Below are 12,660 nucleotides of genomic sequence, written 5' to 3' on the forward strand. Positions count from 1 at the left end.
CATTTGACATTTGGCTCTGGGCTGTTCGATGCAGATTCTCATTAATGGTAAGATAAGATAGGATAAGACTTAATTTATCCCACCATGGGGAAATTTCACAGTTAAAAGCAACAACAATCATCAAGCAACTGCAGAGAAAAACAGATAGAAAAACAAATAATGAGTGAAAAATTTAATATAAAGAGAGAAAAATGTGGTACAGTCAAGGAAAAAATTGTTAGACCATCAAAAGTCATCAGAAACAATGGTTATGTAATCAAGTACTAACTCCTGTGTGTATCGTGTGACTAAAACAGACAGAAAAGAAAACATGGAATGCCTAAAAGCACTGTTTTTGTCAGTACAATGCCATAGATATTGATGTAAGAACTGAAGTGATTTTGGTTTTTATCAAGAAAACATGGAAAATGTCTAGATATCAGCTCTGAAATTAAACTATGAGCTATTTTTGTTGTTATCATTATATTTGTCCAAACAAATGTACCTTCAGTTGTACCAGGCATTAAAATGAACAAGAAACTGAAGAAAACAAGAGTGGTCTAATTTTTTTTTTCGCGACTGTATATTAAAAATTTATATACATTTAGAATTAAATATTATTTACATACACACAATAGTACATCTAGGGCTGACCAGTCTTACGGTCTTAGACAGGAACCTACCTTTGTTTGTCATAAGATCTACTTTTCAGACAGTTAGTCCAGATTGTGTCATTACTGTTGTTGTTTTGCATGTGCTGAAATCATGTCTGTGTAGAATAACTGTAAGTCCACCAGCTGTGGGTTTGGCCTCTGAACTCTGATGTGCAGGGGAGTCTGATTTACACCGATGCTTAAGAGTTGTGTCAAAGTGCAAAAACTGTGATTCATTCTAAAAATTTGATGGGACAAATTAGGACGCAACAGTCTAGTGAATTAACAGCACTCCAGATATCACAAATGTACATGAAAATGTGAACTTCATTTACACATTATCAGAAACTGTGGTAACGTCAGTCAAAAATTATGCAAAATGCAGAGTTTCTAATTACATAATAACAACACAAAACTATTAGACACAGCCTAAACCTGGGGAAATCACATAAAACTAGAAGGACACTCACAACTTGGTTGTAACTCACTATAATTCATAAGAGGTGAAGAAAGTTGTAATTCAAATCATGGACTGTGATTGTACCTCAGAAGATCGACATATGACCTTTTTGGACAGATTTTGCAGCCTAAAGCACAACTACAAATTTTAACAGTACTAGCCAACTGTCTACACCATTAAATTAAATTCCTCAGTTGTATTAATTAATTAATTAATTAATTAATTACTTTTATTCAGTCTGAAAAGAGATTAATACTAAAAAAAACAAACAAACAAACAATAAATAAATAAACACATCAACACATCCTCAAGGTCATTTTTTTGTTTGGTTGTTTTTTTGTTGTTGTTGTTGTTGTTTTAAAACATTATTTCAAAGACTACAGTTAACAAAGATCAAACAACATCCTTGAGTTAATTATTTTTTAATGTTTGTTTTTTTATTATTATTGAACAATGAACAATTGAACAACATATATACATCATAATATTACACCAAAGTAGGATTTAAAAAAAAAAAAAAAAAAATAGTCACACTTCACAAAATATTTTACATTTCCAACATCGAGATACAAATGTAGGTAAAATTAAAAAAATAAATCAAAATAAAATAAAGGAGCTCGAGGTATAGAAATAGAAATTATATAAATTAAATAAGATCATATACTTGTCATAGTCTCCTTGTTTTACTCGCTTTAGAATTCATAAAGTTCTTCAAATTACCTAAATAATTGGAAAAAAGTGCTTTAAAATCCTTGAGTTAATTTTTTTCCCCTTCAACTTAATTGAAAATATATAGGTATACAAAACTGAGAAACAGACAAATAATAACAAAAACTTAAAAATATAAAGATCTAAAAAATATATATATATATACATCAGAGAGTAAGTTCAGTCCATTTTAAAGAATTCTTAATAAACTGCAAGAGTGTTAGTGCTTTTTTTGGTAAAGATGAATTCCATTGATTTAATACATTTTTAATGTTCAATCAGAAAGACTTAAAATTTGGGCATTTTTTGGCACATTTATTTTTGTGTATTGATGGCTAGAATACAAAACCTCCTATCTGAAAAAATCACTTTTCAGGAAACAAAAAAAAAAAAACATTTAGTTTTATTATAGAAGGTATGCACGTGATGTCATCACTAGCAGAAGTCACCGCGGTTCTGCCCACTGAGTGGCAGAAAGAGGGAGATGAGTAGCAGCTTTGGCTTGAATACTGCGAAAACTTTAGAACAATCTAAGAAATGGGGAAGAGCTGTTGTGCCATTGATTGCACAAATAGATTTTTAAAAGCACTCGGAGATATCGTTTTACCGGTGACCTAAAGCCAAAGACAGAAGAAGCAGATGGATCGCTGCAATTCGTAGAAATAACTGGAATCCAGGCAACGAAACCTGAATTTGTGTCAGGTAACATTAATTTATACTGCATTCTTGTGTAAAATCATACCTTAAAGTACATATTGTTTTGGCTAACATTACTTCATAGTAAAGCTCTTAATGTTAGCATCTATCATTTAGTTCTATGTTTCAGAACTGAAACATTTTTGTCTTCAGTTGTGTGATTCTGAACCTTGTGCTCTACATGATTTGTAAACTAGCTTAAACTGAGGCTAACCTAGTTTTCCAAATAAGGGGGTACTCTAGCACAAAGCTGTTGTAGCTGTGTTGTATCCAGTATTTGATGTTAACTCTACTTAAATCTCCACAGTACCAGTAGATCAGGGGTCTCAAACATGCGGCCCGGGGGCCAAATGCGGCCCGCCAAAGGTTCCAATCCGGCCCGTGGGATGAATTTGCAAAGTGCAAAAATTCCACAGATTAATTTTAGTTCAGGTTCCACATACAGACCAATATGAGCTAAAGTAAAATAACCTATAAAAAATAATGACTCCATATTTTCTTCTCGGTTTGATGTGAAAAAAATATGACATTATGTTTATAAATAATGACAACTTCAAATTTTTATTTTTGTTTAGTACAAAAAAAATAACATTAAATTATGAAAATATTTACATTTACAAACTGTCCTGTAACAATAAAATGTGAATAACCTGAACAAATATGAACAACCTGAGATGTCTGAAGAAAATTAAGCACAATTTTAATAATTTTCTGCCTGTTACTAAGTGTTTAATATCTTTGTAGCTCTGATCCATAATGCACATGTAGAAATGATAAATTGAGTCATAATATTTTTAATATTGCATTTATTTTTCTTAAGAAATTTCAGTTTTTTCAGGTTATTCACATCTTTTTTGTTAGGATAGTTTCTAAAAGTAAGTATTTTCATAATTTAATGGGGGGTTTTTTGCACTAAAACAAAGACAAAAATTTGGAGTTGTCATTATTTATATGTTATTATGCTATTATTTTATTGGTACGGCCCACTGGAGATCAAATAGGGCTGAATGTGGCCCCTGAAAGAAAATGAGTTTGAGACCCCTGCAGTAGATCATTCACTCACTTGGGTCAATACTAAGGGTTCAACTCCAGTAAATCAGTAGTGAACTGTGAGCACTACTGCTGGGCCTTTACCTTGGCAATCACCGCCAAGAAAATATGTCTGCACTGACATAAAACCTCAAAAACAATAGTATGTTGAATTGAAAGCACTCACCAGCTGTAATCCTCTAATTAACGATGACGAGGATGTCAACAACTCTTTGTCTTTTGTATGCTTTCAGCCTTTGCATTGGGTATTTTCCCTGCGTTGAAATCAGGTTCATATAAATGTCAGGATACGTGATTTCTGTCCACATATCAATGTTCGTAGACCACTTGTTGTTTGGTTGCTTGTATGGATCCATGTCCAGTCCAATTGTCTTTAATTTCATGTTATATTCCACATTTTTCCCAGTCTCGCTGTAGTTACTGCTATACTCTGCCACGTTGAGCCGGTTTGTTTTTGCCACTCGGTCTGACTTAGAGGGGCGTCGCCCAAGGGGGAAGTGACATATGTGCATTCCCTCTATACCACAGGTGTCAAACATGTGGCCCGGGGGCCAAATCTGGCCCGCCAAAGGTTCCATTTCGGCCTGCGGGATGAAAGTGCAAAAATGAACCTGAACAGTCATGGCTGTCCAAATCATTTTGGTTCAGGTTCCACATACAGACCAATGTGATCTACAGTAAAAATAACAATACAATAACCCAGAAATAATGACAACTACAAATTTTCTTTGTGAAAAATTATGTGGAAAAAAATTAAGTGAAAAAAATAACATTACACTGTGAAAATATTTACATTTACAAAACTACTCTTTCACAATAAAACGCAAATAAATACATAAATGAAAACAAAGCCGAACAACCCAAAACATGCAATTTTAACAATATTCTGCCTGTTACTAAATGTTTTGTGCATTTATAGATCCACTGTGATCTGTAGTTGTGTTAATAATAAGAGGTGTAATATTGTAGAAGTTGTTCAAATTTTAGTTCCAAACTCCAAAATTTGAGCAGCATTCTGCCTGTTACCAAATGTTTATGTAACACTGTGTGTAATGTACATGTATAAATAATAAGTTGAGGCATAATATTGTTAAAATTGTAGTAATTTTTCAAATGAAATTTTTGTTTTTTCAGGTTATTCACATCTTTTTTGGAAAATGTAAATATTTTAATTATTTAATTGGGTGTTTTTGTACAAAGACAAAAAGAAAAACTTGGATTTGTCATTATTTATATGTTATTAAGTCATTATTTTACTGGTCTGGCCTGCTTGAGATCAAATTGGACTAAACATGGCCCCTGAACCAAAATGAGTTTGACACCCCTGCTCTATACAAAACCTCCTATCTGAAAAAATTACTTTTTTCAGGAAACAAAACAAAAAAAAAACATTTAGTTTTATTATAGTATGGTCTTTGTTAAAGATATCCAAGCATATTCTACTGTTCTCAGACTCTCTTTCTATATTATGTGTTAACAATACAAACTAGGTATACTAGGTTTAATGTGAAAACTCAAAATCTAAAAATTTGCAGACAGGAGGTTTTGTTTTTTGGCCATCGGTATGTGAAATTTTCCAAATAAAATGATCAGATTACATCCTTAGGTGGATTGTCTCCATTCCAGCACAGATGTCACGTGCATGCCGTGCGTGTGGAAGAAACCAATAGCGGAAGAAAAAGGGGGAGTGTCTTTTTATGGCGTGACCCATATTATAATTAGAGGAATACATTTGACTTGTAAATGACCATAACTACATATTATGAGAAGGGAACAGTAACAAAATAAAATGGAGCAGTAGTGTTAATGTAGCAGATCAATTGACAAATAAGCAGAAAATAGCAGTAAAAAGCTAACAGAGGAGAGGAGCTGGATTTCAAACGGAAAAAAAAAACAGACTAAATGTGACTCTATAAAGGAGTATTCATCCAGCCAGCAGCTCCTGTACAAACATGTCTCTGGCTCACACAGCCCAAACCTTCCATTTCCCGTGAAAGCTCGACCATTTTGTGAGTGGGGGCCCGTATGTCTGACCCACTAACACATTTCCGTGGGAGAGCCTCCATGACGTCACAGGGGGCGGAGTCAGGATCGTTCAAAACAGAGCCTGTCCTCAATCCTCTGGTTTTCTGCTTCCTGTCCTCTCTTTTTTTTTTTTTTTTTTTTTTTTTGCGCTTATTTTAGCCTCAGTCCCGCTTGTTTAAATCTCTCTGCGCTTTTTACGGTTATTATTTTACTTTTTTGTTTTTATATACTTATACATTTTTATATGATGCGGCTGCTTTCCGTATACTCACCGCGAAACACGATTATTTCCGAGGTTGTTTTCTGGTCCAACATCCCCTCAGTGTTTGCTTTTTGTTTGCTGCTTTCCCTAAACATGCACCAGTAACGGGAAAAGCCGGATAAATGCACCTGCCGCAGAGGAGATATTCAGCTTTTCAATTCGAAGAGGTAAGACTGATCGAGCTAAAGGACACAACGAGAAAAAAAAAAGAGGAAGACAAATGTTTTGTTTTTGTTTTTTTTTTTGTCTGCAGCAGCAACTGTGCATCAGGCTGCAGCAGCTGCAGCCCATTATCCCGCCTGGGTCCTGTCTGTGCTGGGCACTAGTTCATCCTGTAGGACCTATGCACGGCCTCTAAAACAAATCACATATATCACATCTAAACTTTGCATCTTGCTGTCTTATTTCGACGCTGTTTGTTTGCACAGTCTGAAAAACGGCGCTGTTGTTGAATAAACTGGATGCGCATTTCCTGCTGCATACTTGGCTCTGTCACCAGTGGATGTTTACCAGTTTATGCCAAACTGCCAGATCTGACAGTGAGTTAAGACTTTAAAATTTAGAGAACCTGTTTTCGAAGTTCAGACTTTGTGCTGGATTGTTTTTTCTTATTTTCCACCCCTTTTTTTTTTTTAGTTAAATTTCCCTTACTTTAACTAGATCTGTGTTCTCAAGTGGTTTTACTCTGCAGTCTTAGTAAAATAGTGGCATGAAAATAAAGCTGTAAAATGTTAAAAGTCGCTTTTAAAGTCTACAAGTTCTGCTGTTACATAAGCTGTCTGGACTGAACTCAATGAAGTGAAAGGGTGTATGCACCTACTTATGTCAACATCTAATATAATTGTTGAAGTCTATGAGTAATGGAATTGAAATTATTTTATGGCCAAGGGTCTGACATTTTATACTCTTGCCTTAAATACCAGTGTTGTTTGGTACAGGTCCCAGCAATTATAACAATTATTTATTTATTTATTTTTAACATTTGTTCTTTTTTTGTTTTGTTTTGTTTTGTGTGTTTTAACTGTTGGTGCTAATTGTAGAAGAGAAAAAATCTGCATAAACTTTGACCTCAATTCCTTTTCCAATTTTATGTTCAGTTCCAGATTTGTTCATTAAATCCTTTGAATGTGATACTCAGTGACCCAGATTTGTTGATTTAATTTTGTATCACTTTGATTTGGTGTCAGTTCAGCAGGTATACGTTTCTAATCCAGTGTGGCAATATGAATTCTTCAGACTAGGTGTGAACCAGTGTGTTTTTTCCTCCTCTGTTCTTGCTGTCTCTCCCTCCTGTCCTTTCCTGGTCAGGTGTGTGGGCCCTGGGTGCAGCCTGGCCAGTGCTGGAGAGGCGATGAAGAACCCAGGATCTGCGGAGAGCCGTCGGCTGGCCGTCCTGTTGGAGGCCGCTCTGGTCCGGGAGGCTCGCCTATGGAAGGTCCCCGTCTTCAAGAATGGATGCATCCAGGTCAGATACAGGCTGTATTTGTAAAACTATCCATAATAAATGTGTTTCCAGCTTGGTAACGTAGTGTTTTTCAATATTAGTGAATAACAGGCAGTTGCTCAGGAGCATTGGCAGCCTCTGTTGGCCTCCTCGGTGCATCTCTGGGTTTTATTGACTGGAATGTTTGGTGGATAAGCCCATAGCTGATGAGGAAACAGTTGAGCTCAAGTCTCTGCAGTTTGATGACAGCAGGGAGTGGAAGAAATAAGAAAATCAATTTTTGCTCTCTTGGTAAAATGAGAGGGAAGAGAGCCTTCACTGGACAGGAAGCATCAGGCAGGGTTTGTATTGGTGTTTGAAATCCTTGAAAATGCTTACATTTCAATGTTATATTTTCAAGATCTGAAAAGTGCATGAATTTTAGTTGAAGTGCTTTCAATTCTAACTCTGTGATTTGATTTATTTATTTTTAATATTAACTCTACCAGGTGAGATAGCAAGCCAAAGCAATGTACAGAGAGATGATATATTTGGAAAATAAAACTGTCAAAAAAGAAAATTACTGGGTGCTGTCAGGTCGACTCCAGGTACATTTTTATCTTAATCTTTGTCTCTGTGAGTGTACCTAAAGAACACCAAGTGGCTTTCCTGTTTTTAGATAAAACTTTGCGTTGTCTTTTTAAATTCTAAACTTTTTACTGATATGAAACATAATTTTAGATGTGTATAGTATAATACAATGTACATTATTGTGATAAAAAGTGAAAAAAAAAAAATCATGAGTATAAGTATTCCTGTAGATCTGTGTTTTACCTCAGCGATAAGGAAAAATGTGAAAATGAGTGAAAAGGTGTTTGAAAAGTGCCAAAATTTGACCTTGAAAAAATGTGTATGAACCCTGATGAAGAATTATGGGAAATGGCTTTGTTTGGAGGGGAGGAAAAAAACCTGCTGTCATAATGAAATCTTTAATTTTATGTTTTAAAATATTAGAAGTCCATGTTGTATAATGAAATACTCTGCATTTAATCAAAATTCCAGTTTAATGTAGTTTTTCCACAAAAAGTTCAGTGACCCTCGTGCTGTCTTCGTTTGCAGATATGGTTAACTCTTCTAACTATTGGTAATCATAAATTTCCCGTTTCTATAAAAGTCTACTTTCAAACTTTGTGTAAATTTCCAATACACAGGATAAGTGTCCTTTGAATATCTGAGTGAGTCATTAAACTGTGTTTGTGTCTTTTGTCTCCTCAGGGCACTGACACCTCTTCATCCCAACACCAAGAAGTGATCCTTTGGCTCGGAGAGATGAGCAGGCTGTTCCAGTTCTGTCCAGAGACGTTTGCACTGGGAGTGTGTGTCCTGCACCGACTGCTGTCTGCTGTCAAGGTAAACGCCACAGCAAGGCATCATAGTTTCTATCTTAGTACACCGTAGTGTTGTCTGAAATTCAATACTAATATGATAATTAGTAGGTTAAACGAATGTGCAAACTGTTTTAGATGTTTGAAACTATAATATTAAAACAATAGTATGTGAATTCCATACTATTTCCAGGTAGACATTACTATATGTTTGCCCTGGCCAACATAAATATCCCAGAATGTAATGACATGTTTGAGATAACGGACCGTGACAGAAGGTGAGCAGATCCCTGTAGGTGGCAGTCTGTCATATTGGCCCGTTACCAAGGCTACCTGCCCCCGACTGGTACAGACGCTTTCAGGAAGCAACACATATTCACACCCTGACCAGTGTGTTCACAACAGTACATTGTACTATTTATTTACACAAAATTCCCCAGCAGAGATAATAGAGCAAGTTAACCTTTAACTTTTCAAAGCATGCTGAACTTTAGTGTAGGTTTTATGTGTGTTGCAAATACTGGAACATTTTGGAGCTCATGTTCCCAAAAGTCTTTGTGGTCTTAAAAAAGCCTAGTTACAGGATTCATTGACAAATAAAATGGAATGAGAGAAATAAAAAATCAGGTCAAAAATCTGGCAAATCATTAAACTGGTGTCCATAAACCAGTGGTTCTCAACCTTTTTTGGCTCGTGGCCCCATTTTAACATCACAAATTTCTGGCGACCCCAGACATTCAAATCGGAGCCTTTTTTTTGCTTTTTTTTTTTTTTTGCTTTTTTTTTGCTAAAATTAATTTGTATTTGGTCACATAATAGTTTGCTATACTGTGTTGCAAATAAACATTAATTTTAGACACATTTAGTCTATATAATGTATATTATTATGGACGGAGGTAGAAAAGCCAGGTGTAGATTACTGCACAAAGTGAGAATTTGATTTTCCTTGGTCAGGATATGTACAGTCAGTCCATCTTGGATTTACAAGGCTAACAATTAATACTGAACAAACAAGAACTCAAACTATGAATTATGAAAGAGCTGCAGCATCTGAAACCGACCACAATGAACATTTGAAAGATAAACAGTACCACAGTGCTTCAGTTTCAGCTTCACAGTTTGTCATGTCTTTTATGGTTTGGGATTATCTGTGGAAAAGGAATTGATCAAGTTAAAAAAAATGGTTTGACATAAATAAGTTATCACTTAATGAAGATAAAACAAAATTTATGGTTTTTGGTGGTGCTAGGGTAAATTATGATATAAAACTGAATATAATGGAATTGAAATTGAAAGGGTGTATGAAACAAAATTTTTGGGAGTGATTATTGACCATGAACTCTGTTGGAAACCACAAATAGAATATATCAAACGTAAAATGTCTAAGGCTGTTGCGATTCTTTATAAAACTCGCGATTTGTTAAACAAAAAATGTTTGCATATATTGTATTGTTCACTTGTAATGCCATATATGTCATACTGTGTGGAAATATGGGGCAATGTGTATAAAACTAATATAGACCCGATAATTAAACTCCAAAAAAAAGCTATTAGAGTAATAAATAAGATGGTTATCTCCAATCAAGTAATCCACTTTTTGTAGAATCTGGTTTACTAAAATTGTTTGATATTGTATATTTAAAAACGCAAATTTATGTTTCGCGCTAAAAGTAAAAATCTTCCTGTTTGTATTCAGAAAATTTTTCAGTTATGAGAAGGGAATTATAATTTAAGAGGGATGTTTGTTTTTGAAACATGTAAAGTAAGAACAAACATTAAATATCACTGTGTTTCTGTTACTGGTGTCAAATTATGGAACAAATTGAAGGATGAAGTGAAATTGTGTAGCTCACTGTCGAGTTTCAAAAAAGCTTTAAGTTGTCAAATTCTCAAGGGCTATGAAAGTAACATGATTTCAAAGTGACTAAAGAAACTGAATGTAGAATAATTTGTGTTCATGTTTTATCTGCTGTAACTTCAGGTGTGGAGTTGGAGTAAGGATGGGAATAGGAGAAGCAGAAATAAGCCTCTGGCTTCAGCTTCTTCCTTTTTCAGTTAACAGCTGTGTTAATTTTATATTTGTTTGTTTTTTTTAATATGTATGTGTTTTGTACATAACCGAAATAAATATTCATTCATTCATTCTCTGTCAACTCACCATATATTTTTTATTAGTAAGTTTTTATTTTTATCAATTACTAGAAATTTCAGGCGACCCCATTTGAATTCCAGGCGACCCCACCCACGAAACCATTAAGTGCTCATAATGATAAAAAGTAAACTACAGCTGTGTTTCCATAAATGTATTTCTGTATATTTTTCAAGTACTGCAGAATAAAAGGGTGATGAAGGTAGAATTTGAGAAATGCAAAAAAGAGTTAATGCAGTTTATGAGAGATGAAAACACCTTCTCTGAATTAGTTCTGATATAGAAAATATTTAACTCACATGACTGGTTAGCAGACCGATTCCTGGAATTTTCCCATAAAGCAAAGAAACATGGCAACAACAAAAAAAAAAAATCACCATTTCTTTTTCCATTACCCTGTTTACCATCATCTACTGACTGACTTCTCTCCACATGATGCAACATCCCAAGAGTTTGCTGTAAAATGTGCGTGACAGTTACATGGAAACATGGCTTATGAAATCTACTATTTTTAAGTGTAATTGTTTTCCCTTCCAGGCTCAACCCAAATACTTGAAATGCATTGCTTTTACCTCACTGATCCTGGCTGCCAAAATCAATGAGGAGGATGAGGTAGGACTTCTTCAGCGACATAAAACCATCACTCTTTGTTATTTTAAAACGATAAGTTTATTTATTTCCCTTTGTCGTTGTCTGTTTACACAGGTAATAGGCTCTGTTAAAGACCTAGTTGTGCAGAGCGGATGCAACTTTTCAACAGCGGAGATTCTTCGCATGGAGAGGATCATTCTCGACAAGCTGCACTGGGACTTGTACACCGCAACACCAGTCGACTTCATTCACATAGTAAGTTAGAATTCAGTAGACAGACAGGCAAACAAAATGCTTTTTTTTTTTCTTCTTCTTTTTTTTTTTTACTGGGTCTCAATTGTCAAAGTGTCTCAGAAACGCTTTGTCAATTCGGGACCCAAGCTTGTCGGAAAAAAAACACAGCAGTACAAAAAGCACACGTCACATCATCATGCCTGCATTTTCTTCGCACAGAGAGGATGTTTACAAACCCACAACAACAAACAACCCAAACCTGTGCCCTTTCATTTAAGTTGGTCCTTGTAAAGATTGTGCATTCACCACTTGAACTTATTGTGCCCATTCCTATAAACCTACATTTAGTCCTTTATTGGAGTGTGTCCTGACCTTTCTGATAACTCCACCCAGAAACGAACGAAAATCATGCTAGTCAACAAGTTGGACAATAAGATAAAATAGATGTACATTTGGTTCAATGCATCAGGCTAAAAGTGACCTGTAAACTGTCCACCAGTCAATTTTATCATACTAATAAAATATAACCTAACGCTGTTTCCTGACATCAGCTACAGTAAAATAATCCACTTTCTTTACACACTTTACTCCTTTTGCTTTTATAAATTGAGATACAAGGTGTACTTTACTTTAAGTAACTGCTAATCACATACTTTTACACCGATAAACTTGGTGAATTTCTTTTGCACTCACTTTTTCATTATTTGCATCTGCAGTTTTAATTTTTGTAACAGTTTGGTGACAGATTAGTTTCTTTTTTTTTTTTTTTTTTTACTCAGGCCAAATACCACAAATGTGCAAAAGTAAAGCAACAAAGACGCATTTCAGCGCGAGGTCTGGATAGAGCTGTAAAACATTTTCTGTAGCCACGTTCGACTGTGTTTGCAAGCTGCCAGCAAAACAACAAGCACGTTGCATATCAGGCCAAGGCACTTCTGACTAACTCTTCCCTGCAGCCCTACACTGGAAACCGAAACCCTGCTGCCACGAGATAGAGAGGGGGGGGGGTGTTTGCAGATTCTAGATCATATATGCTGTCAAACAT

The 12,660-nt window shown here is 35.1% G+C and overlaps 1 protein-coding gene across 1 annotated transcript; it reads left to right on the forward strand.

Annotated features, from left to right (window-relative positions):
* The first annotated feature begins 5,685 nt into the window (after positions 1 to 5,685).
* ccni2 (cyclin I family, member 2) lies at positions 5,686 to 12,660 on the forward strand. Its single transcript, XM_030154993.1, has 5 exons — positions 5,686 to 6,000; positions 7,142 to 7,298; positions 8,532 to 8,666; positions 11,328 to 11,402; positions 11,496 to 12,660. The coding sequence occupies exons 2-5, from the start codon at positions 7,185 to 7,187 to the stop codon at positions 11,643 to 11,645; spliced, it is 474 nt and encodes a 157-aa protein (XP_030010853.1). The 5' UTR covers positions 5,686 to 6,000; positions 7,142 to 7,184; the 3' UTR covers positions 11,646 to 12,660.

This window comes from Sphaeramia orbicularis, chromosome 14 (assembly GCF_902148855.1).
Source record: "Sphaeramia orbicularis chromosome 14, fSphaOr1.1, whole genome shotgun sequence".
NCBI classification, from domain to species: Eukaryota; Metazoa; Chordata; class Actinopteri; order Kurtiformes; family Apogonidae; genus Sphaeramia; species Sphaeramia orbicularis.